The sequence below is a fragment of the Neocloeon triangulifer genome, unplaced genomic scaffold, assembly GCF_031216515.1.
Source record: "Neocloeon triangulifer isolate White Clay Creek 2 clone unplaced genomic scaffold, ASM3121651v1 ptg000014l, whole genome shotgun sequence".
Classification (NCBI taxonomy): domain Eukaryota; kingdom Metazoa; phylum Arthropoda; class Insecta; order Ephemeroptera; family Baetidae; genus Neocloeon; species Neocloeon triangulifer.
This window is the reverse complement of record NW_026775556.1, coordinates 16,720,815-16,748,162: the sequence shown is the minus strand read 5'-3', so window position 1 is coordinate 16,748,162 and position 27,348 is coordinate 16,720,815. Positions and strand designations below refer to the sequence as shown.

The window sequence follows — 27,348 nt, the reverse complement described above, 5'->3', positions numbered from 1 at the left end:
TATACCCCATTCTTCGACATATCAAGAAAGTTTTATGGGAAGTTATATGGGAAGCATGTATTTATGTTCTTGAGAAATAAATTTATTTTCGTGATAGAACTTCTCTGTCCTGAGTTGATTCATGGTGATTTGAATTTAAAGTCGGCTTTTCCTCAATGTGTTTTGTGAGTTGTCTATTGTTAAAGATAAAAACAATTATATCTTATTCTAAATTTTAATTGGCTCAAGATCGAATTATTAAATTTTTGTCCTTGTGAATTGCAACCAATGAATTATTCAAAAAGCTCAACCATTAAATAAAGTTTTTATCAGTAAAGTGCATTTAACATTATCAAGTTTTTGCAGAGATTATTTGACTTTCGAAGTCGGAAAGAATCCACAAGAAGTGATGGTTGAAGCATGCAATGAGCACCTGAGGATAAACAGTCAATTGATTACTTCATGAGAGATTCGATAATAAAAGCGGCATGGATTTGAAGGGAACATATAAAATAACAATTTCATCGTCGTGATGGAAAACATAACGCTCTGTCGTTTTATCACCGCTTTTCAATTAACATACTTTTATTGTTATGACGCGAAATTCCACGCCGCGGCGTTTCTTGCATATTTTTGTGTGATAAAGCTTGAGCAAGAAATCGAGTGAGATCGGCGGCGCATAAATTCAATTATTGCCGCCGTTGTACGATTGGCGATAAAATGCCATTCTAATGCCTCCTCCTCGCGCACAGGCGAAACAACTCTATAAATGGCACTTTTCTTGCTTTATTTGCAGCCCCGTGCGCGCTTCTCATCATAAAGCATATAAATAAGAAAATTCGCCTCGCGATAACGCGCGGCGCTCGATGCCGTGGAACGACATTTGAATCGCGCGTTGACTGCTCGCGTGTAAAACAACACTCATTACAAAATACCTGCTCTGCTCACAGCCCAGAACCAATTAATATTTTATACGCTCTGGCAGCTCGAGCGGCACATCGCCGCAAATTTATGCTGCTCAAATAGCTGGAAAAACTGTGCCAGTACAATTTTATATCATCAAGGACGATCATGGATATTATTTAACTTTTGGAATCCTCTAAATTAAAGTCATAATTTAATTCACAATTGTAAAATCTATAAAAATAGACTAAAAATTTTGTTTCTGTTTCTATTACATTGACTCTTTTCCTCATAGATCTAATGAGGTTGTTTATCTTGAGACTCATCACTCCAGAGATATTTAAGATAGTAGCAGCAGAATGACATATGGGAATTTTGTCATAACATTATGTAAGCGATTAGATAATTTCTGATATTTCGCACTTCCCTGGTCTCATAAATCATTCTTCACGTCTAAACATTCTTACCATTTGCAGCTCATTTCAAAAAATTTTCACTTACTTTATAATTCCATCATGGAGTTATTAAAAACCTTTTTCTTTTGCCTAATGCTTCACCTTTAATTGTGGGAAGGTTTAGCAACTCCAGTAAACGTAACTGAGTTTTATATTTTCCAAATATGTCACAATGTTATCTATGTTATATGTGAACGTCATACTACAGGTGGATCCTGCAGTAGAATATTCAGGTACAACTATTAATTCATAAAATTTAATAATCATTAAAAAAATTATCAAAAAAGCTTAAGGAATATTTTATGAAATCCTTTTCCTTTCAGCACCTCGCTTTACTTACATGGACATTCTACCCAATGGATTTAATCCTCAAAGGTCGTTTAATTTATATAATGGAACATGCATCGCTAGATAATTATTTTTGCAAATACACGCTCCAGAGTGAATCATATCCCTCCCTTTGAGCAAAAATTCCAAATTTTCAATTTTTCCAATTCTGAAGCACATTTTCAGATTTATATTTTGCTCTTTTATATTCAAACACTAATTATTTTTAAAATTTGAAGAATAAAATATTTGCTTTTCAATGCCAGTTCTTTTTTCTTTCTCAATGTATAAAACCATTTGATTGCGTGTTTATCTGCCAAGATGGACGAGAAACTTGTTAATTCACCTAATGGACGTTTTTGTCTCGGGGCTTTTGTCTGCTGCAGTCAAGCGCGTCCCAAAAGGCGCACACATATTTAATGAGACAAACACCGCACAGCTGACTGCGAACACGGCACAGTTTTGTACATACTCGCTGCGTGTGTTGTGTTTCGCATGTTGTGTGTTATATCGGGGCTTGAAGGACCGACCATTTGCATAAAGCAGCAACTCTCTCAGCACTCGCGGCGCGTCGTGTTTATTGCGAGAGAAAGAGCTTTTGCTGTGGGTGTTATTCGCAAATAAAAATATGTCGAGGATAAATCACGCGTGCATCGCGCGCTGTTTGTTCAACATATCCGCTGACTAATCTGTTGTTGTAATTATCCCGGCCGGGCGAACCAGCCGCTCCGAAGAAACGTCCGACGGACAGCATTCTCAGATGCTATCGCGCGCCCTGTGTACAATTACCTCACTCACTCGGCTCTGCTTTTTCGAGAGAGAGATGATGGACCACTCTTAAGTGTATTTTAGCAGTTCACTTTTCTGATTTATCTCACGACCCATACATGTTTGCTTTATTTCGAGCTGCTGCTCCTGCTGCTGATGGAGGCCAAATTTACTCTTGATCCACATTTAGTCTCCTTCACCCAAGTGGTCAAATGCAGGCCAAATCCGTGCTATAATTTTTTATTTCGCTTCTCTTATTGTTAGTTTAAACTGCCCTTGCATCAACTGTATGTATAAGAATTTCTGCGCTTAAGAAAATTTTGAGGCAAACTTTAAACTTCCAATACAAGAATACTAAATTTTTAATGTGAATTTTGTCTTAATTTTATAAAAAAAAAATCATTGCAGCTGTATTAGTTGCAAATTAAGTTAACTAATGTACCACAAGGCAATCACTATACGAAAATCTAGATTCGTCGTACAAAAATTCAAAATATTGATATTATTGGTTATACTCCACATATCAAGTCAAGGAGAAAAAAAGAATACAAAATGAATAACAAGAAATACTACAATAATAATTATACTGTGCATTTTAAATTTTATGTAAAACATTTCCTGTTCATATGAAATAAAAAAATAACCCTCCCGCCTCTCTGACAGATTAAACATTTTAATCCGATAAAAATCTGCACAAACAGACACACTGCCGCAATTGAATTTTCTGTGGCCGGAGGCGTCCGCGCTTGTCCGTTGTATCCATCTATCCATCCATCAAGATCGACACACAAGTAATGTTTGGCTTGCGTGGGCGTGGGTGTGCATTATTCCTCGTGGCTCACGTGGCCCGGCGTGTGTGCTGATAACATCAAAGTGCATGTCCATCTTTATGCTAATCAATCAGTGGCGCGGCCCCTTTTCGTAATTATCCCGAATCACTCACTTCATAAGCTCTACAAACTTGCTGCTCCGAGAGAGAGAGAGTGGGTGACGCCTTGAAAGCAGTGTACATATTGCGCGAACCAAATTAATTCGCTCGCAGCGAGTGACTTACCGTGGATCGATTATTCATTCAAACGCAGACATCGAAAGAAACAACGCGCGGCTGATTGGTATCTTGATCAATTCAAAGCATGCATGTATCCTTCTCGCGGTTTAATTATTCCAAGAGACATTAAGGGCAACGAGTCATGTCTATAAATAATGCTGCATAAAATATAAAATATGGTGATTTTATTTATTCAAAAATTTAAAGTGAAATGAACTCACAACAGGATGAATAATGCCATTTTTATTTTCCATTTTAATACTCTCCAATTTTATGGTAACATTAAAAAACGTGTTGTGATAGCAAAAATTATAGAAAAGTAATATCGGAACAAGAAAAATAATAATAAATTTCAATTTTCTTTCTACATTCATAAAATCAAATTGTTCATTCAAATACATATTTTATTACGTTGTCAAAAATTGCCTCTATTTTAATGAATTATGCAAATTATATCAAATTATAGAATTTTCTTTCTTGCGGTACCTAATTTGAGTATCGATAATTGATAATTTAAAAAAAGCCACTCTTCTCTTATTTAATTTGTTCCTCAGTAGATTAACTGATTTGTTATTATTTACATTCTTTTAAATTAATTGTCAATTTAAATCAGATTATTGATTATTTACTTGCCCAGCTTTTGAAATTTTACAAACTATTTTAAAACAATATCAACACTGATACAGAAGAAAAAATTAAATTATATTTTTGGAGACGTTATTTATAATTTGTATGAAAATGACTCAAAATGATAAATTTAATAAAAAAAACACTAATCGCACCTAAAAAATTTGTTTAGCTTCAGATGTATTTGATATAGTTCAAATCAGAAAGATAATTCACCAACATTCATGGTCAGAATATATTATTGCGTAAATTAAAAATATATCAAAGAGATTTTGTGCACCAGTTTAGTCAAGCTGCAAACATTATTCGCATTCACATACCTTCTAATGGAAATTGCATCACCACTCAAAAGTGGGTCGTAAAAAATGCTGCGTTTATAGATCACGAAAGTATGCAAAAAATTATCTAAACTGCTCATTGTGTGAATGGCAAAAATTTCGTTTCCAAATCACGTGAGTAAAAAGAAAACCGCGAACTATGCACATCCTGCTGAAATGAGTTTGAAAAGTGTGTGGCTTTTAAGAAGAATCGACGTGCTTTTTTCTTTGATCAGCGGGAATCGTGTTGAGATAAACAAACAAACGGCGGAGATTCGTCAGTCGACGAGAGTTGTTATGCAGCAGGAGTCGGCAGAGATGCAAATGATTGAGCTCTACGTGAATGCGAGCGAGCGAGCGAGCGTTTTCGAATCTTGATTGGGAAATGTGCTTGCTCATCCAAGCAGCAGAGGCTGCTCCAAATGCAATTACAAGCGTATTTAGAGTTTGGGCCTCGGCCCAGTTCGTGATAAAAACGAGCGGACGCCGGATCGGTGGCTTCTTGGCTCCAGAAAAGCACTGGCGAGTCGAGCTAGAGCGATGCAATCAGCACCCTTTTGTCACTACGTCAAGCAAATCACCGCGCGGCCGCAAACAACAGACGCCGCGGTAGCGCTATCGCTGCTTTTCAACTTTCAAAAATTGCTTTATGTGAAAGAAAAAGTTATGAAATGAAATTTATTGATAGGAAATTTTTTATCTTAATTACAATAAAATTGATTTAATTCTATTTTTTCCATGATAAGTTCCCAGGCAAATATAAACCACAAAAAAATGGGTTTTCAACATTTTCTGAATGCAATAAAAATTGCTAGATATTTATCAAGTAGTATTAATTATATTTCTAACATATTTTTCAAAACAATAATGAAACCAGGTTAAGGAAGCAATAAATTTACCTTTCAATACGTATGAATGAATGTATAAATTGTCTCTGATCATTAGGTTTTATTTATTGTTTTAATTATATTGAACAAAAAAAATTAAAAATAGGTAGACTAGTTAGGGGTATATTATGTAATATAGATGAGATTGACTTTAAATCTTGTAAAATATATTTTACTTAAAATATATTTTAGTAAAATATAAAATAACATTTAAAATTAATCGAAAAACAAAATAATCTCATGATATTATTTATAGTAGCTTATGAATTATCTGCATAAATTGTAATAGCTTTAAACTAAAAAACGTATAGCAAGTAATTTAATATCGCGAGGCATTTTATATTTCATGTAATCAAAATATATTTCACGCGATCACATGTAATTAAGTGTTTTAAAATTCCAGCGAAACAACGCAGCAGTTACGCAGCAATGGAGATTTCACAATTAAACTTGAAAACAGTTCAATTAATAAATGATTATATTAAATTTTAACAAGAGTTATAAATTCAGCCAAATTAGAAATAAATCAAATCTGAAAGTACAAATCCATAATTTGTTGCTTCGTTTAAAAAAAAAATCAGGCCAATAATAAAATGAGAATACAAAAGATCTGAGAGTGCTTTATGAGCACTTCTCGAATCGAAACCACCGCGGCGATGATGATGAGAAAAACTCAGACAGAGAAATGCAATCTCGTGCAGGCCACAGTGCTTGAAAGCTTAATGGGGAATTAAATTTTATGGCTCCCAAATCACGAGGCGGCCGTTAATCAATAGTAAAATATCAAAGCGCGCTCCAGCTCGGAGATAATATACAAAATGGAAACTGCAGGAAAATGCAAGACCCACTTTTCTCTCTCGCAGAGATTTGCGTGCCTGAATCTGTGGCATTGCTCGGTGCCAATATGGTACAGATCAGCGAAACGGAGATGAGTCGTGCGATAGCGCAAACAATGGGGTTGATGCGCATTGTTCCCAGGCTTATCTTTATTGCGGGGCATCACGAGCGAGAGAACGCGCTGTAAAAAAGCAGCTCGTGCTTTTGGAGAATTTTTCGGCCCTCTCGTCAGTCTCGTATTTTGAGTGATGTCATGTCAACAAACACTCACACTCGCTGCGCCTGGCGACTTCTCGAGGGCTTCTGTCTTGAAATTTCTTTCTTTCCTGGTCATCTCGAGAGCTGCTTAGCGTAGCGCCACGCTGGGAAGAGCAAACAACGCGTGTGTATGTACCTAGTCTAATACTCGGCGATTTTGCTGCGATGACTACAGTTTTCTTCTCTTCAACTCGAGTTTGTTAATTGTCGAGACGAGTGAAATTTTTCGTTGAAAAAATCATCACCCATGACGGAGGAAGAGGATGTTTAGACAAAATCCATAGGCAAATATTCCATCTCTAGCACCGCACGTTGCACAAAAAACTGCGTTTCTCTCTAAAAATATCCACGCAAGACCACCAGGACCACCGTTAAAGTCACTCCAGAGACTTGGCTTCAGATTCTTAATATAAACCAAAAATCAAAACTGAGAAATAATGTTCCACGAGTAGAGAAATCCATATAATCTTAATTAATTATTTCAAATGAAATCTAAAATTATTTAAGGCTTTCCTATAGAGAATTACACTGTGTCAAATAAAATTCTCCAACTTTTGTTGAAATGCCTGTAATTTTAGATTTTTTTTATTTGCTTGAATACCAATATAAAATCAAAATTTCCTATTAATCATTTGGACTGAAGGAGCAGTCAAAGTCCCATCAGAAAAATTAAATAAATTAATGATTTTATTAAACTATCATTTTGAAAAATTAAAAAAAATTGGGTACGTCTCTCAAATATTGTGACTAGAAATTTTAAGATCGACTTCCTCGTGGAATTAATTAAATGTGAGAAATCTGGTAGAATAAGGAAAATATTTGAAAGGAATAAGCTGGTTAGATTATTAGATTAATCTTAATAAAAATAAATCTTTTGCTCAGGGCTGGTCAGAAAATTGTGTTGTTATAAAGAAATGAAACTTTGGTTTGAATTTGAACTGAAATAACTCGGATCTTTGATCAAACAACAGCGTGTCTTCAACAATAATTGGAGTCGATTTGGAATTCCGAGAGTGTCTCGGAGCGCGGCAATATTTTGATTGGCCGGCATTATTTACGGCGCGGCTGATTGATATTAGTTGTTTATTTGGCTCTCAGAAGCGGCGGCCAGAGAGCGGCAGACAGCATCACGGGAGCGACTGATAAGGAAAATAATGGCGAGGCATCACTCAAAGTCCAGTGCCTTTCTTTGGTCCGCGCGTGATTTATAGCCGCGATGCCACGGAACAGAGCGCGGTGCACTATTTAGATGCTCGCGAGATTACGAATAAAATAGCTGCCGTTTTCACCGCCAGCTGAGCCGCTGATGGAATTCCAATAACAAACTGACTGCCATTACCAGGCCATTGTTGCCTTAATCAAAGCGGGCCAAAGTATGCAATTTCGCCCGCGCCAGATCAAGATATCTCTGATTTCGAATGACACTGCCAGCCTTCGCTTGGAATGATCGCGGCTTTCTTCACTTTGTTTCGGCCCGCGAGATATCTCGCCAGGTTTTATTGGGTCAATCGCCGCCACTTTCAACCATCCTCCTACACAGAAATCTTTTTTAAATCCATATTCCCCCTTGAAACCATATTTTATAGAGAGAAAAAAATTAATTTTATTAGTATTTTTTTAATTATTTATATTGCTTTTACCGACAAAGTAATAAAATGTTTGTCAGAATTCAAAAATAAATTCAAAAATTTCTTTCAAAATGTTTGCAAAATAAATAGAAGTGATTAGTGAATTCAAACTATTCATCGCCACAGTTATATAAAGAAAGACCCCTTATAAAAAACCCTGCCCTCTAAATTTTTATGCAACCCGCTCAGCAAGAGTGAAAACCAGGTCATCTATATATCCTTGACGCTGCTGAATTTGGAAATTTTAAGTTTGAAGTCTCACCCGAGTACTAATCTTTTGCAAAAATGATGTTTTCTCTCTCAGTAGCTGCAGAAGCAGTTTATTTCTCGGCGGGGATTGCGAGGCAAAAACCACGCGTCCGATCGGAGGAGCTAGACAGGTCTCGTTTTTCTCGCAGTTTGACGATGAGAAATCGGAGAGCGATAACGATCTCGCAGACTGCTGCAAAAAGTTATGAAGATGCGGAAATTCGCAGCGTGTGACAGCAGCGGCTTTTGTTTTTGCGAATCTCTCGCGGACCGGGTCCGATAAATCATCCTCTCTCTCCCCCCGCTCTCTCTCTCGATCCAGCGATCGATCCTCTCTTTCTCTCTCTTGGAGCACGCCTTGACCGATCTCACAATCGGCCAGATCTGAAAACTAACTGGAAGCGTACGTGTGAGATGCATTTCGCGATTGCAGCTCGCGCGCGCGAGCGAGCGAGCGAGCGCGGGAGAAAATAAATGACAATCCGCCGAGATAATGGCCAGGTGAAATCTGATCCGGGCTGCTGCGTTGCGGCCGTTTAATTTAATGGATCAGTGTCTTATTGCGGGCCGTGTTGTTAGAAATAAACAAGAAATAAGAATGAGCCTGGCCAACTCTATTTATAAAACGAGTCCACTTTTTGACCTGTAGCTTTTCTAAGCGGATATCGTCATTATACTGATGTTTGATTTTGATTAAATCTAATTTCAAGTATTTTAATCATTGAATGCCAACACAGCGGGCAAACCTCGTTGACTTTTTGCGAAAAATAAAATAAACAAAATAAAATAAAAGGATTACTGGCCCCGAAAAGAAAACTGCGATCTGGTACTTTGTTTTTTAATTTTCGCCCGGTTTCAATTTTGTGGTTTAAATATTGTAAATAGTTTTGTATTTCCTGAAAATGCGGACACTAGGCTCTCTAGAGCTCTTTGAGCGGAAATATCGCTTATGCAAATGACTATGTCATATTATGACTGTTTAAATATGAATACATAACAATATTTAAATAAAAAAAGTTAATTATACATTTATTTTATTAAATATTGTCATTAAAAAATATTTTTATGATAAAAATACGTATTCTATTATATTTTTTTTTAAATATTTTGGCAAGCATTGTTATAGTAATAAAAATTAGTTTATTTACTAAAAGAAGCTATAAACATTTTTTATATATTTACAGTACAAAAATACTTCGGTAGTGATGTAGTAGCAAAGTTTTAATAGTAATCAAGGAATATAAATACAAATTGACACTAGAAATGGATTTCATGAAAATTTAAATACAAACTGGGCGAACCTTAATTGTTGCGGGTAACGAGGTTCACCCGATTCAATTGTTCATGATACAATTAATAATTTTAATTAAAATTCGTTACATTTTAAAACTGAATAACTGAAAGCTGTGTGGTAAAAAGCTTTTGACGGTACCTTTTGGGCCCGTCATTTCCATAACGATGCATAAAAATTGATGTAAATAAAATCAAACGTGCTTAGCCACGACATGATTAAAGCTGAAATGAAGATCACGAGCGGGTAAAATGAACACGGATTCCGAAGAAAAGCGATTACACGGAATCTTAATGTCTCTGTCGAGGTGGAAATCCTCGCGGTCGTGTGGTGGACACAAAGCAACAAGTAGTTTAGTGCTGAGTAAGCACGAAAATCGTCTCTCATGACTACACTCTCAGGTGCGAGCGAGCGAGCGAGCGAGCGAGAGCGACCAGTCGTACCTATAGATAATAAAATATTGCTCGCTGGCACGAGATATTTTGTAGCTCTGTGCGTGTCATTTTGATATTCTGGTTTTCAGTGACCACTTCCACATTTAGCAGGCCGCCTCGCCGTAAAAGGGCTCTGTCCTTGTCGTCGTGCTGATGCTGCTTGACCAAATCGGTGGCAAAAAATTTGTTCTACACTCGCGACGTGCATTGTTAACAAGAATCGCGGCGGCAGCAGCAGCAAAAGTGGCTAATCCGGACGAAAAATGGCCGTGCATACTGCAATTTAATTCGAGCAGGACAGGTGTTCCCAAATGGTCATTTGATAAATAAATTTTCGGGTTCCCACGGCCGTCGGATGACGCGAGCGTTCCTTCCAGGAGGGTCTCCTCAGCTGATCGAGATTCAGGCGTCGTGCGCCGAACGCCTGCCAAAAGATAAAAAGCGCTAATTTATCAAGTGCAGCAAGAAAGCGCAAATGACTGCACCGATATCGCCATTAACTTTGCCATTTTTTGCCACTGGTGACTTCAGAAGTTGCCTTGGACATGAGCGGAGTGTTAAATTCCTCAGTCATTTATAAAAGAATGAAGAAGGAAAAAAAAATAAGATTAAGTTTAGAATTGCGTGCTGCAAATTTACTCAGGTTGATATGTCTGTTCGAACTCAACAAAGTTACACCTGAAGGAACTGTCTTTGCTTTATTTACTTGCTCATCGTTCATTCATTTAAAGATGTTATCCAAGAAATATTTTATCATAATTACACAATTTCCTTGGAAACAGAATATAAAAGTGGTTAAAATAGAATTTTTTTTAATAATTAATTTATACAGACGATTAGAACATTAATTTTCAAACAAGAATTAAAAACTCACCCTGGTAAGGATGTGATTTTTCAAGCCATGTCTTATTTGGAGAACCCAATATCACTTTATGAATAATAAATAAGCACAATTTCATTAAATATCATAAATGTACTAATAAAATCAATAAAATAATAATCATAAACGTTTTTATTGATTCTTTTAGAAATCATTTAACATTTCACTTTTCCATTGCCCCAGTAAAAAATGGGTAGTAAAATTTACGGAAATTATGGCGTTCATCTGAGTGAATTCATCAATATATTCTTATTTCAGAAAACCAGTAAATGAAACTTTAATTGTTAAAAATGCTCAAGATCGAATTAAGTAAAAATCACCAAAGCAAAAGTTTGCAAACGGGGTTGGAGTGTTGCAAGATTGATAATCTATTTCCAGACGGTATTTAAATTTCATTATAACACAGCATGAGATCTTTAAAATATTTTTGTGATTGCATACCAATAATATTTGTCAGCCAAATTAAATGCGATCTCTCCGCTTGGATGATTAAGAGCCTCGCGAGCTATGCAACTTGAACAATGGCAATTATAAAGCGGCGCTTGATTATTTCCAACCTCTCCTAATGTCATATGAATATTGACGGTGAAAGTGCATTGATACATTTCGGGGAAGGCACAAATAATAAAGGATCCGTGAATAAGTGCCGACGTCATATCGGCTAATGAGACCGGCGGTGCTCGCGCGCGGAGATCGATTGAGCGAAATACCTCGGCAGACGAAGGAAGGTTGGTTTTGCAGGTGAGCGGCGAGAAAATTGCTGTTTACAAAGGACAGACTTCAAAACAAACACCGCCGACTCGTGTTCTGGTGCTTTTTGCGCGTAACCCGGGCAAAAAGCTCCGAAGCCGCGCAGTGCGTAATTGAAGCGGGCAGACCTTGCGCGATAAATGAGCCAGAATAAAAGGGGTGATTCGCGGAATCGTAAACGAGAGAGCGACGAGACAAGGCTCTCGGACAAAAAATATGACGTTGAATTAGACGACACGGAGGAATTATTGCTCTCGTTAGCAGCAGAAATCGCTCGTTTGCCACCAAATTAACATGAATTATTCAGATACGCATCTCGCGAGACGACGGCTTCTTTTTGCAACACTTTCCACCTATTGGCTGGACAGAAGGCAATTTATTGTGGACTGTCACCTCAAAGCAAACAAGACAAAGAAATCAGTTTTAAAGTTAATATTTTTTTAATAATAATAATTTTTATTAATAAAATTCAATCTTCACATTTTTTTTTCAAAATCTTAAGGACATTAAATTCATGGGTCTAAGTTTCAAATTTCAAATTTTGATAAAGAATCGTTATAGCTTTTAAATTGCAAAACCAAAGTAGTTATTTTTAAAAACTATATTCTAGTTTAGTTTCAAATCTTGTCTGTTTATTCGATTCAAGAAAATAACCATGATACATTTCAACTTCATTAATTATATTTTGTGATAAATCTCCGACATCCCTAAAGTTTCTCAATTTTAATTATCTAAATTATTTACAAAATCAGCCTAAAATCAACTCAAAAGGATAAAAAAAATCTAAATAAATAAAGCAAAAATATTCAACAAGGGAGTTTAACGAATTTGCTTAAAAGTAGTAAAATTATATATTTATAAAGACATTTTACTAGATTTTTAAATTTTAACTATTTATTTAATAAATATAATATTGCGAACAAATTTTATGTGTACTGAGAAATAACATAAAGAAGAAAACAGAGATTGAAGTAATTCCTGCGGTTGGATACCTGAGTATATATCTAAAGGCTGGTCACTCTTGTCTGAGCCTTTTGACATTTTCCTCTCGCAGCCGCTCACATATCAACTTTGCTCCACAAACAAAGGGGAAACCCGTTGGAGCCGAGTCATTTTTCTTCGTCATTGGCTTTTCGCGAAGAACAAAGAAAGGGACGCGCAGGGATAGTTCACGAGCTGGTTCAGGGTCGCGGTGACCTGAGAGCAGTGCGCGGCGGGCAGGCACGCTTATGCACCGTTGGTGGTCTTAATGAGTGCAGGCCCTTTTGACCCAGCCACATCACTGGCTCCGCGCCATCCATCATTCATTACGGCCTGAGCAAACCGCACAAACGAGCCAGCGAACGAACCAAACACGACGGGGCCGTCGATTTTTATTATTGGCATTATGCAAACAAGGAAGCAATATGCTGATGACGGCCGGCGAGAGCCGCAGACCCGACCAGCGTGGAAAACCACACACATGCACACCACGTTTCTATTTTCACGTACAACGACCGACAACATCTCCGCCTGATTACCCTCTTGTATGTGAGTGGTGTGCTCTATTTGAGCAAAAACTCGTTTTTGTTCACCATTTTCCCTCACACTGCCGGTTCAACTTCTTAAAAGGAATTATAAAAAAAAGTTAATGAAATCCATTTGATTGCTGTTTTATCCACATTTTGTTTTTTTCTTATTTGTATGTGACTGTAGCACTTGAAAAAAATGCATAAAAATAATCAAGATATTATTTATAATAATAAATAATTTTAGTTTTAAATGTTATTTATATTTACACTAGATTTTTAATATTAATAAAATTTATTTCAAATATTTTTAGATATTGTTACAATTTAACGGTTTTCTTTTAATCAAAGTCATTTTTATTTTACATTTTTTATTTTATTTTTAATAAATATTTTGCAAAAATATTTATATTTAAGAATACAGTCCGTTTATGTTTAGGAAGTATAATAATTTTAAAGAGTTTTTTCATTGTCATTCACCTTCTTAAAAAGTTTTAATTAATAACTAGTAATATAAATTATATTTTATTTCAAGGTTCTTTAAATCTATGAAAATCTATGTAAAATACTCTCAATACGATTATAAAATTTCTTCAATTTAAAAAAAAAATCCTCAAGGCTATAAGGGAAAAGCAGTTTGATTTAACGACGCAAAAGACAGATCGCAAAACAATTCATTCCAATAAACGCCACATCCAAAGGAGGACACATCATCCAGAAAAGTTTATTCCTCGAATCGTCCATAAATTTCCATTCATAAAAGCGAATCGCCTCCCCGGAGCGTCTGATCTTTACGAGAGAGAGATTTGCATGCGAAATAAAAAATATGTATTTTAGATCGGGGCGATCGAAAGTCTGTTTTGCTCGGAGGAAGGTAAATTTTTACGATTTGTGGGTGGCACAATACCGAGCGGGATCGTAATTTAGGCGCGACACTTGCTGCGAAATGGGCCTCACCGAGAGAGCTATGCAGAGATGACCTGGGAGTGTATATGTGTGTGTGTGTGTGTGCCGAATTATCATTTCGTCAGTCACATCTCACTCACCCGAATAAACACACGCGTGCGGGCGTGGCGGCAATATCGTATTAGTGTTTGTTTTTCCATTCGAAAATTACACTCTTTTGGGTGGAATTCTTTGTTTTATGTCACCTGCAGGTGAACGACGTAAAATATTTGAATGACACGTGAAAATACACAAGCAATTTCCGTCGTGCTAGTCTCATGTGTCGTGAGAAAAAAGCATTTTTGCATCAAATAAATGTCACACACGCGAGACGCCTTTCTTTTCTCTTTTTCCATCGATGTCTCAATAACAGCCATAAAGTCCTCTCAGATGTGTAAAATTATCCGGTTGAAAAATTGGATTTACCGTAAATGATAATTTTTATTATTTGCCTTAACCTCTTGACTTGGAGAGGGTTGGGCAAATAAAACGACATTTTCTCAAGGGTTTGCGTTCGGATCTGAGAATTTACGCAGAGACAAGAGACGAGTCTTGTTCTGATCTCAAATGAGCCTTTGATCGGTGCTGGGAGAGGTGCGAAAAACCGAGTATTGATTTTCTTTAACAAACACATACACTCTTTGCAAATGAGTCGTGTCAACACGGTGAATGGAAACTTCTATACTTTTGGGTGAAAGCTTTGTATTTTAAATTCGGTCTTTTTATTCTTTCACTCGCATCACCCGAGGACAAAATTTGAATTCGAACAGAAGCGAATTATTTGTGAAATGGAGCTTTCGATGGCGTCAAATTTATTCCGTTTGGCGCGGAATCAAATTTCACACAGCCAGCGAGGCAAATTGAATGAAACGGGAGAGTGCGTGATCCGAGTTATTGGTGTGTGTAATTATGCCCAGGAAGAGATTTTATGTCTTCATTATGATGCAGGCAGGGCGTAGTCGGCTTGTGGGAGGCACAAATTAGGCCCGCTTCAGCAATTTCATTGTATTGTGTGCCCTCGCTGGCAGCGATTTCCCAGCAGACGGGCCAATTCGCTGAATCGACGGCGCACTCCCGTCCTACTCCGGGGTGGCCAGATTCACAAATCGACGCTTTTTTCTATTGTTTTTGCTGCGAACGGCGCGCATGATAAATGACCGTCGAATTTTCCCACAGTTTCAGGTTCGAAGTAAAAAAATAAAAAACGGTCGTCTCGTGCACAATTCTATAATACAAATCGACATATCACATTCGTTCGCCGAAGAGCGTTTACTTTCGCGAAACGATCGCGTTGGAATTTTAATCAGGGTTTGTGTAAGTGGGGTAATGATTTATGTGTTTCACAGAATACGCATATAACAGTCCGTCTCGCGCATGTTAAATTATTTTTGAGGAAAAATGCAGGAGAAAATCCATCATTTCGAATGCAAAGGAGGCAGGTGGATTTTATTCCACGCGGTGCTTTCTATTATTCGCGTTTGAATTGCAGCCGCTCAAGTTAATTGACATGCCTTTGAAGAGCAAGACAAAGGCTGCCTTTTTATCCCGAGAGAGCGATGGGACGAGCACGAGTAATTGCTTGCCCCGTGCGATTTTGAATACGACAAGTCCTGCGGCTGATCGCGAATTGAAAGCACACAATCGATGCCTGGCCAATAAAGCAAAAATCAAAATGGCAAGTCAGCTATCTGATTAATGGACTAATTTCAATTTTGATTCGAATATTTAAAAAAAAGTCTCTCGCGTCAGTTATTTTTAAAAGACAAAAAAATAAACAATAATGAGAAACAATAAGTGGAAAAACTTGCAAACATCTGAGAAACATAAACAATTAGTTCAAGTCGCTGATTCAGCAAAAATGTTCATTAATATCAGTAAAAAATTATTTTGATTACTTGATAATTTTAAAGTATGTATTCATAAAAAGTAATGCAACAAAAAAATTCAACCTGTCCTTAATCAAGATCAACTGATGCATGATAAAAAAATATACCCAGAGAAGCGTACATTAAAAAAAAAAAAAATAAAGACCGATAAAGAAAGTGTCAAAATTCCCCCATTTTGTGTGATTGATGGATAATCCCAAAGATAATATAAGTCTGAGCTTAATCGATCACACAAAAACAGAAACCAAAAATCCTTGCACCATTTAATTAAAACTCTTCTCAATATGGAGCGTGTCAAACTTCGCAAAAGAGTTGCCATAATTGGGGCAGGGGTGGCCGGACTGGCCGCCGCCCGCCACTTTACAGCCCCTGGATCGCCTTTTGAGTGCCAAGTTTTCGAACAAGACAACAATGTTGGTGGGACTTGGCGTCTTTCTGACTACGTGGGCACTGACGAAATTGGAAGGCCCGTCCACTCCAGCATGTATAAATATCTCAGGTGCAGAAATTTTAAATTGGAATTGCCTCCAATCTTTCTAATTTATTTCAATTCAGAATGAACCTTCCGAAGGAAATAATGTGCTACCCTGACTTTGCCTTCTCTTCAGATTCAGATGGAGTTTCTTACATTACATCTCAGCAGTTTCTAGACTACACCGAGGAATACGCTGACCACTTCCAACTTCAAAAGCACATAAAAGTATAATTTAAATATTTCCAAAAGTCCTAATTATTTCATTAATTTAAAAAGTTTAATCATGGAGTAAAAGAAGTTAAACCCTTGACCGGGGCCAATGGAGAAACTGAGTGGCAAGTGACCGTCTACAACTGGTTGACTAAAGAGACAACCACGCACATTTTTTATGCAGTTATGGTTTGCAATGGGTAAAATAATACCATAAAATTAAGCACCACCGGCGCGGATTTAAAAAAAATGATAATAATTATTAATTAAAAAACAGACACTTCTGCACTCCAAACATTCCTGACTTTGAGGGATCGAATAAATTTAATGGGAAAATAGTGCACAGCCACGACTACCGCGATCCAGAGGATTTCAAAGGAAAAAGGGTTTTGATAGTCGGAGGCTCTTTTTCTGCAATTGACATTACAGTGGACGTGGCCAAATGGGCAGATCATGTATGTAAACTTATTTAAACACTTTTAAACGTTGAAATCTAATAAAATCGAAGGTTGTTATGAGCCACCATTTGAAAGAATTCACGCCTGATTATCCTGACAATGTGAGCTTGGTACCAGACATAAAAAATTTCACCAAAAATGGTGCCCTATTTGTCAATGGAGAGGAAAAGAATTTTGATACAGTCATCCTGTGCACAGGTATGAAAGGAAATAATTGAGGGAAAAAAATGCACTCTATTTAACATTATTTTAGGCTTCAAATACAACTTCCCATTTTTGCACGAAAGTTGCAAAATTACCACAAACGGCTATGGTGTTGAGGTTGAGCCTCTATACAAGCACATGATCAATATTGAGTACCCGTCAATGTGCTTTATCAGCATCTGCAATTACAATTTGCCTGCGCAGCTATCTGACTTGCAGGTGACAATTTACAAAGATAATTATAAATTGGTAAAAACTAATTTTGTCTGACGCAGTCGAGATATTTCTACAGTCTCTTATCGGGAATCAGCAATCTGCCGTCTAAGGAGGAAATGTATGCTGATTTGAGGGAAGATCAAAAACACAGAATCGAGAAATTGCGTAACTTTATGTTATTTTGTTATTCGGCTTCAAAATTTTCTAATCATCATCTTCAGGTTGGCCAGCACAGCAGGCGCACAAACTGGGCCCTTTGCAGGAAAAACTTTACAGCGAAATTGCCACTGCTTGTGGGGCGGAAGGGATTAAACCGGTCACATTGAAAATGTTCATTGACTGCGTGGTTGCGAACAGCAAATTTCAAGACCTCCAGCATTTCAGAGACCGTCGTTTCACAATCATTGATAATAACACCTACGAAGCAACTCCTCCGTTTAGTTCGTTAGAGACGAAATAAGAACAGCTTATTCTAAATTAATTGGAGAATGATTATAAAGAATAAATTTTTTTAATTAATATAATGAGAGGATGTATTTTTAACAAATTTTTAATGAATTTTTTTCCTCATTCTGGAAAACAATGGTTAATAATAATTATAATTGATGTTAAAGCATTTGAAAAAAATATATATTATGTAACATCTTAAAAAAATAATATCATGATAGTATCAATGCACCATCGTTGGAATAAATCAGAATAAATTTGTAAATATAAAGTTACATGATAATTTTTTTAATTTTAATATTTCTCTTCTATGTGCAATATGATTTCAAAATTTAAATAACAAAGCAAACGCCCGCCCACGCCACAGGCTGATTAAAGAGAGATTTGGTGAGATTTGGCTCTGCCAACTGGCAATTTTCCCGGCATTATTTGCGAATTTGGCAGCGTGTTAGCTTTGATCGCCCTCCTTCGTGCCAAGTGAACAAAAATTAGGGCAAAGAATTCTCATCACAACTTTTTGAAAAATTTTATTAATTTATTTTTCAATTCAGTGTTTCAGCGGTTGGCATATGAATCCCATTTGTACGTATTCGCACAAGTGATCCTCCCAGGCGCCCAACCTAGGCAAAAAGGAAATGCAACTTGTGTAGTCGTGTGCGGGCCAGAAGGGCATGTCAGGAGCCCAGTCAAACTTTTTTATCCGAGTACCAAGCGTCACGTTGTAACCCCAAAACCACACACCGGAGTAAACGTTCTCTCCGCGCCGCCCAGAAGTCCAGATGTACTTATCACTAAAAGCTGTCAAAAACTTACATTAACAAATTAAAATTAAAATTTTTTTAATAATTTACCTGCAGTTTCATTTAATGTGGAAATAATCAGTTTCCTTTTAGCTAAAGTATCTAATCGAAGAAGCCTCATGCCCATTTTGTCACAAGTTTCGGTCGCATCAAAATAATTCACCTGTAATTAATTATAAAACCTTTTATCAATTTTAGTGCTCGATTTGATGGGAACGAATTGATTTGATCCATGCCCGGATGGAATTGGACTAAAAAATATTCTACAAGAGATAAAAGCGCAGAGATTATTTCACCTGGCTGGCCGCATCGACGTAGTAGGTGACTCGATCAATCTGGACGTAGTCGCCCGCTCTGCCCGTCGGACCTGCTAATGGATCAAATTTCACGAATGAGAGAAAAAATGGTCTCGGAACCGTAGAAAATTCGATATCAGCTCCAGCAATCGCCCGACTACTTTTTCTCCAGCGAAAAAACAGAAATTCTACCGCTCACATTTTTTTACACACTTGCCAGCCACGCGAGCGCGTTTCGGCTGTCCTGAATTTTGATAAATCGAGTTAATTTGTTCAATTTACACGGACCGAACGTGAAAGGCATGCGTGAGAATGAGGAGCTGTCTCTTACTTTGTGGACAGTTGCTATCTGCGGCGTGATCTCCTGTGAGTCGTGTTGTTGCGCCTAATAGACCGCTGCCGCCGTTTGCGCCACCCGATGCCTGCGAACATGCGTTTAATTGGACAAATGCCTTTTTCGGACTTATTTCAAATCTCCCAAAAACCAGGTCACGTACAAGAAATGGTGAAAATAGTTTTTAATGTTTATTTATCAATTGTTTATCTTGATGTACTCGAAAGCAGATATTGACCTTTTCGTGAATTGCTTTTTTTAACTTTCAAAATTTACGAGTGCGCCAAAAGCCGGGGTTTAATTTAATGGTGCGGTGTCTGGGCTGATAAATCGAGTTGGTGGCGATAAGCGATAAAATCGCGACCCAGGTGAAAATTATTGACTTCCACAAAAGGCAAAAGATAAAAAGGCAGCCACATAAATTACGCGCCAGCAGGCCAAGGAGCAAAAGACCAGTGGCCAAAAGACGTCCGTCCTCTTAGCCGCGCATTGTTCCACTAACGAAAATTATCAACAGGACGAGATTCCACTCTTGGCCAGCTGATAAAACAAAGCTTTTACACGAAAATCGTTTCCTCGCAAATTGGCCGCCGAAAATTCCATCGCGGCTGTGACAAAAAAAAAACCGGCGCCATTGAATGCCCAGCATCAATTAAATTTTATTTCTCCATTGAGCAGAGGGGAATGCGCGGAATGAGGCTCATTCAGATTTAATAAAGCAGATTAGCGGCCCAAAAAGCTGCTAGTGTCAAATGGGACAAGACGAAATTCCCGGCGCGCCACTAATTGGATTCCTCTTGGTGTGCAGGACCAGTGTTTTCAATGCACGCATAATTGCGACGTGCTTCAAATGTCTGGAAGACAGTTATTGACATATTCGAAAGATCAGAGGGAATTACTGTCACTTTGATTGAATTAAATCCCCAAATTAATATGATCTAATAAAAAGGCGGAAAAAATAATAGTTGATTGAAAAATGTACCTTTTCATTTATTCTATTTCTTTTTCCGAAATCAAATTTCCATTTGGGAATTCGGCGAATCAAACAATATTATAATAAACGGTCTGCTTCCTGCTCAAGAGGCGGGGTTGTGTACTCGAAGCGATATTTTACGAGCTGTCGCGTGAAATATGAGCGAGAGGAGGATGAGCAGGCAAACGATTTTCTCCAAAGCGTTGTCGAAAGTCTGCGCCATAAATCAATTTTCAATTTAGGCTCGCGGACTGACCCGTGTGTGTAAACAGAAATTCAATTTCAGCAGCCAGGAATATTATAAAGGCCGCGAGTCTGTTGAAATGGCACTCCGGCGAGAGCGAGAGAAACATCGCCTTCAGGAGTTCAATCAAAGCCAAATCGCAGGTGGTCTCTCCTCGGAATTAATGCGAGCAGAGAGTGCAGATTCGACTCATTTGGACAGAAGATATGTGAGTGATTTAGCAAATGGGGACGCTGGCCTGGCACACCCAAAAAAAAAAAATAACTTCAAAAAGATTTTTATTTAACATTTTAAGAAACTTCTTAGTTAAAATTTTTTTATTGTTCCACCATTCTGTCACTTTCTATTGACATTTTTTTCAGTTAAATTTGCCAATTTCCAAGTCGTACATGTGCAAAATGTAGACAGTTAATTAAATTAAACGAAATTTCGTCATAAAATTGAGTGCACCCAGAATTACCTGCATTCTTCTTAAAAATTTAATTTTAATATGTTAGAATTAATATTAAAATACCAATAATCTCCCAAAATGACGAAATATTTAATTTAAATTTGAATTGAGACTACAGAGTTGATGATTAGGCTCGTGTTTTTTAGTCGATCAACTTTTTTTCTACATCGCTCGGAACGTTATGGAAATGCATTTTCTGCATGAATCAAGTGATTTTATTACGATTGGCACACCTATTTAAAACCGACTAAAACCGACTATTTCTTCAATTTCCGACTAAAGTGACTAAAACAGACTAAAATGACAGACTTTTTTAACTTTTTAAGCAAAAATACGTTTTTCCGGACTTTGAAACAAAATTTCCGCAAAATTTTGCCAAAAAAATTTTGAAGAGTTAAAAATTATTTATTTAAAAAACTTTTATCAAACAGATTTTATTTCAAGCGACTGAAAGTAGCACTAAATAAAGCTATTTTTCATATTCAATTACAAAAAAGAAATAAAATATGTGATGGATGAAAAATTCATAATTTTTCAATAGTGGAAAAAAAATGTTTTTGAGTATTTTTAGAACTTCATAATTAAAATTTTTGCGACAAAATATAAATTTTGTTCCCAAATATCATACAAAACACGTATTTTATTAAATTACCATGTTCAACTATCTTCAAAATATATATTTCAATACAAAATATTACGAAAATTCAATGGTTTCAGCAATTGTATAAAATCACAAAGTTCTGGATAATTGCTAGCTAGGTAATTTAAAAATGATGAAAAACGGGTGATTTATGCTTCCAAAAGTGGATATTTATTAATGCAATCCAAAAAAATATATTAAAATTATATTTTCATGTATTTTAAGGCTCAAAAAAACAGATTTAAAAAATCGACTAAAACCGACTATTTTGGCAAAAACCAGCTAAAAAGGCGACTAAATTTCTGTAAAATCAACTAAAAATAGTCGACTTTTTGACTCCTAAAAACCGACTAAAATGCGCGAGCCTATTGATGATATTTTAAATTAATTAAATTAACAATGGAGCCAAGGAAAGCTTAGATGTAACTTACAGTAAATGTTGCCAAAATAAGAACAACCCCAAAGATCTGCTGTGCCATGGCCATGGTATAGAGTGAAAGTGTGGACGTTTTTGTCAACATCAAAAATTTATAGCAATTTCACAACCCAAGATAAGCACATATTGCAACATAAATGTTATGGTCATCATGATCAATAAGCTTCCAATTGAAGTACTCGCTTGTCTAACATGAGCCCATAGAGTTGATAAGGTTTGAATTACAAAAGGTTTTTTTAATCGGTTGAAGTTCCTAGAATTTTAATGAATATGATAAATATGAAGTGAAAAAATTGTAATGTTATATACGTCAATGTTTTTAATAGCAGCATATATCATTTCCTATCATACCTTAAGAAAATATTAGTTAATTTATTACTTATTTGTTTAACCAGCAATGCTTTCAACAAGAAATATATTAAATAAAATTTGATTTAAATCAAATTAAATTTGCTACTGATGATCTGACATATGGATTTTATTGGCAAAATACAGCATTGTTTGTTCTGTTGCAAACTCCATCGTACCATCCTGATCCAGTAAAGGATAATAATAAACTGAGGCAAACAGGGACGCTGTCCTCGGCCTCCATATCGGGCTGTCCGGGGCCCCAGTAAAAGTCTTTGATGTGCTTGCCGGAGACTTCCCATTGCCAAGATGTGGTGTTAATTCTTTCTGCACCTATCCAAAACCAAGGGACGTCGAAAACTATTAAAAATTCAATCACGTTCGCGTTTAACTTGATTAAAGTTTTGAAAACCATATTGCTGTGCCCAAACGTTGATTGCATCCCATTTATTTCTTTCCTCAAAAGAAACGAGTTCCAAGTTTAGCGATTTGCAAACAGCCCTTGCCGCATCCTTTGTAATAAAGTTAGTTGCATTTACGTAGTACTGGTGTCTATCTATTTCCACATAACCACCAGTAAAAATTCCTGAAAACGTCAAATTTATATTCCATTTTTATTTGAATACAAAATTTCTTACTGGGATTTTCGCCGTTGGCACCCGAAATTATCTAAAAATTTAATAATTTTAAAGAAAAACTTTACCTTTAATTAAATTTATGTATTTATAATGATAAAGTTAACTAGATGGGAACAAGATAAGCTTCAATGTCGCCTACACTGAATGTCGCTAAGGTTAGAGCAGCCCCAAAGATCAGCTTCCTGGCCATGGTGATAGATTGAAAGTGTGCATATAAGTGGGGCATCTATAATTTCTAGCGATTAAAAACAAATCAAGATAAGCACATTGAAGCGCATTTTTCGGTATATTGAATCAACATCCACGATCAATACGCATTCGTTTGAAGCACTTTTCCCGCGAAACTGGCCGATATTGAAGTAGTACTTGAAGAATATAAATGGCCTCTAAGGCTTATGAAAAAACATAGTTTCATTCTCTGACGCATGAGGTCGGAACCACAACAGTTTTGGTTTGTATAGACTCTTAAATAAAAAGTGTTCCAACAACCAAGACACCCCTTCGATTAAAATACTTATTTTGTACCTTTAACTTTTTCTTGATATTGATTTGTTAAATTTGTTTGTAAAAAATTCTCAGTACACATGACCTAGAGGCTTCTTTAAACTCAATCGGCTAGAATCGCCTAATTTTTAAGTGCTTTGAATCTTGACTGATAAAAGGGTATGATAAAGTGGCAATCATTATTAATGTCTGTCTGTCAAATCTCGAAAATTCGTTTTAATGAAAATTAAATTTTAAGTTCGTGTGCAAATGAAATTTCAAATATTATTTTTTGGCCACAGAAAATACAAAAATATTTGTTCAAAATTATTTATTTGTTTATTTATTTTGAGCTACCATCATTTTTTGTACTACAGTTAAAAAAATGCATGATTTTATTGGCATATCAGAGCATTTTGTGTTGTGTCACAAATGTCATCGCACCATCCAGATGCAAAAGAGTAGGACACAAAACTGAGGCAAATGGTGTCATTGTCATCGGCCGCCAAGTTGGGCTCTGCATCGGCCCAGTAAAAGTCTTTGATGCGCTTGCCAGAGACTTCCCATCGCCAATCTGTGGTGTTAACTCTCTCAGCACCCATCCAAAACCAATGGTAGTCCAATTCTAACAGAAAATTTGATCATTTGTGATAAAAATTTAAAAGATTTAAAAACCATTTTGATTTTGCTGTGCCCATAAATTTATTGCGTCATATTTGGTTTTTTCCTCAAAAGAAATGAGTTCCATGTTTCGCGATTGGCAGTCAGCCCTGGCCTCATCCTTTGTGAAATATTTTGACGCGTTCACATAGTATTGTTGCCCATCTATGTCCACGTAACCACCAAGAAATAAGCCTGAAAAAGATATTCTCACACTAATATGTTCCATACATGAGCTTCAACGTAAGATTTCTTACTAGGATTCCGGACGCTTGCACCGAAAATGGCCTACAAATTTTAATAATTTTTAGTAATAGTTATAAAATTTAAGATTATTTTATAATCAAGTTCGGAACATAATGGAAGCACTCATGTCACTTACACAACTAAATGATGCCAAAATTAGGACAGCCCCGAAGATCAGCTTGTTGGTCATGGTGCTAGATTGAGTGCTCAAATTAGTTTGGGCATCAGACTTTTAAAGCGATTCAAATAACAAGATAAGCAAACTAGTCAATTGAAGGCTATTTGAAAAATATCAATACGTTTTACACTTTCTCCATCTTATCAGCTGATATTAACGTGCTTGACATAATTGTAGGCGAGAGATCGGATAATTTAATTTGCTCTCATATTATATTTCAATACGATTTGCATATCAGGTCAAAACGCATTTGGAATGATAATATTAAAGCACGGTTTATTTTTCATGCTCAAGAATAAAAAATGTTTTGATGCAGTCAAATATTTAAATTTTTTTTCAAAAATATCTTTTATATTTTTTTTAAAAGCGCGGTTCTATAATTTTAGATATCTCAAATTAATAAGTAAATTGGTGATAAACACAATTTAATATAAAAAAAATGAGGACTAATAAAATGAACTGAAACTGAATTAAATTGACAAAGCTGGGAACAATATTAGCGCAAGTTATTTTGATGCGAAATTTAAAAAATAAATCAATAATGACTTGGTTACTTGTACCGGTTCATTGTGCTTGACACAGAATTCTTATGTAAAGGGTCAAGAGGCTATAGTGTTGAAGAGATCGATTCGGTTTCACACACATCAGGGTTTGAATTACGTCAGCTTTTTTCAGTTAGATCAAGTACTTTGAATCTTTGAATGTTGTTAAAGTGAATGATTTCCGATTTGACGCTTTTGAGGGGGGTTTCAAGTTAAATTATAATTTGATTAACACGAATTCATTATTTTTTTGCAGTTGAGCATTTTTATATCTTTTTTAGGACAGATTTAAGTTTAAAATTTTGCCTCCTTTGATATTTCATTTAAAATAAAATGCATCATTTTTAGTTTCATAAAACTCATAAGATATTTTATAAAATAATAAGAACCATCCCAAACTGCAGTACAAAAGATTATCATTTAATTTGACACCTTAATTCTGGTCAAGCACTTTTCCTTTTGTGCAAGCAAACCATTTATCTCTTATTTTCTCCTCGCTAAATTGCAGTTTAAAGACATTGCTTTTTTATGATAGGATTGTGAATTTTTGTTTTAGATTTACTGCCACTCGTGAGAGACGGCGGAATTAGCGTTGATTGCACAATGATCAGCGAAAATGTCCGTCGGCCCGCGATTTGCTGATCATTGTACTCAATCCGCAAATATTTCCCCAAGCAGCAATTTCCCCATTATTCAGCACACGAGAGCGTTTTGTGCGCCGCGTGGATTAGCCGTCACTTTGTTCGAAAGCAAAACATAGACGCAAAAAAGCAGCCAAGAGGCGCCTATAAATATGTAAAGAAAATGTACAATACGTGCCGCGGATAGAGCTTGCCTCAGAGACTGGCAGCCACTCGTTAGAAAACGTTAATTTTGGATAATCGTGAGAAAGCACACGCACGGCCGTAATTCATTTTCAAAGCGCGGCGCCATCGGAATAACCGCGCTATCTTCATCTAAAAAATGTAGCGACACCTTTGATACTTGCTAATGGAAAGAAAACTTTTATAATATTTTTAACAATTTTCAATTTGGTACATAATTATTAAAAAATTATAATAAATTTTGTAATTTAAGGTTACCCATTTAAAGTTTAAAAAAATTAATAACAAATTATTTAAGAATTTTTTCTTTTTTTTCATTTATTATTTTACATTTTTTTTTCATCAAAGTAAATTGATACTTTTAATTGAAATTTGATTTAAATTAATAATTATATAAAATTGGCTTTCACCCATTTGAAGAAAATACTGTGAAAATTATTTAGTACTTTAAGATATTTTTTGTATCCATTACAAGATAATCATATGATTGATAAAATATCATTTTTTTTTAATTTCGTAATTGAAAAAAAAAATTAAGATTGACTGAAGTTCAGTTATAATGTTAATTATCATGTAAGCAAGCCAGTGGCCACGCGAGAACTTAAGTTGATTAAAGTAATTTATAAGTTATTTTTATCACGACCTACGCCAGCTAATGAAAAATGGCACCAACGACATACAACTCTGAACAGGCATCTCTTTTCTCTCTCTCGGTGTAGAATTATTATAATTCAAGCTGCGGCGAAAGAGAGATATTTCGCAAGGCAGCAGAATAAATATAAATGCAGCGTCGTCGCATACATATCAAGCATAATTTCAGCAGCAGAATTATTATTGAATGGCAAGCGAGCGAGCCTCGAGAGTGGATGAATCATGATTTTTGATCAATCCGTGGCCCCGGCAGGCCGGCCACAAACATTATTATTCGAAGAGAAATTGAAATTATTATTCTAATGCAGCGGCGAATTCGGTGATCGGCGCGCTCGATAAAAGAAACCGTTTTTTGACTGCGCAAAAAAATAAACACAACGCCGCCGCCGCCAATGATGCATTCGAGAGATAAATGACCAATTGACCTGTAAATATTTATACATAAATAAAATTGAGGCCAGCAGACCGAAGTCATTTTCAATGCGCGCAATCGTGCGAGTTTCTCGAGAGCGGATTAACAAAATTAAATAATTTTATAATTCAATGAAAATTTGACAAACATATATGATTATAAGATAAGAAAATTATCAACCTGGTTCAAGTCTTTCATATCAAAA

The 27,348-nt window shown here is 36.1% G+C and overlaps 4 protein-coding genes across 9 annotated transcripts in view; 1 reads left to right on the top strand and 3 right to left on the bottom strand.

The window, feature by feature from the left end:
- The first annotated feature begins 16,200 nt into the window (after positions 1 to 16,200).
- Positions 16,201 to 18,782, top strand: LOC132199829 (senecionine N-oxygenase-like). The gene is made up of 8 exons (XM_059624866.1): positions 16,201 to 16,476; positions 16,533 to 16,677; positions 16,729 to 16,862; positions 16,940 to 17,117; positions 17,171 to 17,318; positions 17,374 to 17,543; positions 17,600 to 17,705; positions 17,762 to 18,782. Exons 1-8 carry the CDS (start codon positions 16,262 to 16,264, stop codon positions 17,998 to 18,000), a joined length of 1,335 nt encoding a protein of 444 aa, XP_059480849.1. The 5' UTR covers positions 16,201 to 16,261; the 3' UTR covers positions 18,001 to 18,782.
- Positions 18,198 to 27,348, bottom strand: part of LOC132199831 (uncharacterized) — a 30,592-nt gene continuing 21,441 nt past the window's right edge. The window contains exons 1-5 of one of the 6 annotated variants that reach the window (XM_059624868.1): positions 22,157 to 22,301; positions 19,415 to 19,505; positions 19,084 to 19,154; positions 18,839 to 18,950; positions 18,198 to 18,785 (exon numbers count right to left, since the gene is read on the bottom strand). In XM_059624868.1, the coding sequence (XP_059480851.1) occupies positions 18,535 to 18,785; positions 18,839 to 18,950; positions 19,084 to 19,154; positions 19,415 to 19,505; positions 22,157 to 22,246 (615 nt within the window). In that variant the 5' untranslated portion in view covers positions 22,247 to 22,301 and the 3' untranslated portion in view covers positions 18,198 to 18,534. Of the gene's footprint in view, positions 18,786 to 18,838; positions 18,951 to 19,083; positions 19,158 to 19,414; positions 19,506 to 19,655; positions 19,810 to 19,834; positions 19,863 to 22,156; positions 22,302 to 27,348 lie in introns of those variants that run through there. The other 5 variants (XR_009442134.1, XR_009442133.1, XM_059624867.1 and 2 more) reach the window with 5 other exon arrangements.
- LOC132201077 (E-selectin-like) lies at positions 22,617 to 23,372 on the bottom strand. Its single transcript, XM_059626969.1, has 4 exons — positions 23,287 to 23,372; positions 23,148 to 23,178; positions 22,922 to 23,095; positions 22,617 to 22,869 (listed from the first exon to the last, which is right to left on the bottom strand). The coding sequence occupies exons 1-4, from the start codon at positions 23,335 to 23,337 to the stop codon at positions 22,640 to 22,642; spliced, it is 486 nt and encodes a 161-aa protein (XP_059482952.1). The 5' UTR covers positions 23,338 to 23,372; the 3' UTR covers positions 22,617 to 22,639.
- LOC132200733 (E-selectin-like) lies at positions 23,946 to 24,802 on the bottom strand. Its single transcript, XM_059626406.1, has 4 exons — positions 24,673 to 24,802; positions 24,548 to 24,578; positions 24,306 to 24,485; positions 23,946 to 24,255 (listed from the first exon to the last, which is right to left on the bottom strand). The coding sequence occupies exons 1-4, from the start codon at positions 24,724 to 24,726 to the stop codon at positions 24,026 to 24,028; spliced, it is 495 nt and encodes a 164-aa protein (XP_059482389.1). The 5' UTR covers positions 24,727 to 24,802; the 3' UTR covers positions 23,946 to 24,025.

What these genes read in the sequence shown, in the direction of transcription:
- LOC132199829 (XM_059624866.1), top strand. Translation starts at nt 16,262, where the DNA reads ATGGAGCGTGTCAAACTTCGCAAAAGAGTTGCCATAATTGGGGCAGGG. An exon ending in AGCATGTATAAATATCTCAG is followed by an intron (nt 16,477 to 16,532) that starts GTGCAGAAATTT and finishes ATTTCAATTCAG; the next exon opens with AATGAACCTTCCGAAGGAAA. An exon ending in TACAGTCATCCTGTGCACAG is followed by an intron (nt 17,319 to 17,373) that starts GTATGAAAGGAA and finishes ACATTATTTTAG; the next exon opens with GCTTCAAATACAACTTCCCA.
- LOC132200733 (XM_059626406.1), bottom strand. Translation starts at nt 24,726, where the DNA reads ATGACCAACAAGCTGATCTTCGGGGCTGTCCTAATTTTGGCATCATTT. An exon ending in TTTTGGCATCATTTAGTTGT is followed by an intron (nt 24,579 to 24,672) that starts GTAAGTGACATG and finishes TAAAATTTGTAG; the next exon opens with GCCATTTTCGGTGCAAGCGT. An exon ending in GGCACAGCAAAATCAAAATG is followed by an intron (nt 24,256 to 24,305) that starts GTTTTTAAATCT and finishes ATTTTCTGTTAG; the next exon opens with AATTGGACTACCATTGGTTT.
- LOC132201077 (XM_059626969.1), bottom strand. Translation starts at nt 23,337, where the DNA reads ATGGCCAGGAAGCTGATCTTTGGGGCTGCTCTAACCTTAGCGACATTC. An exon ending in TAACCTTAGCGACATTCAGT is followed by an intron (nt 23,179 to 23,286) that starts GTAGGCGACATT and finishes TTAAATTTTTAG; the next exon opens with ATAATTTCGGGTGCCAACGG. An exon ending in CGTTTGGGCACAGCAATATG is followed by an intron (nt 22,870 to 22,921) that starts GTTTTCAAAACT and finishes AATTTTTAATAG; the next exon opens with TTTTCGACGTCCCTTGGTTT.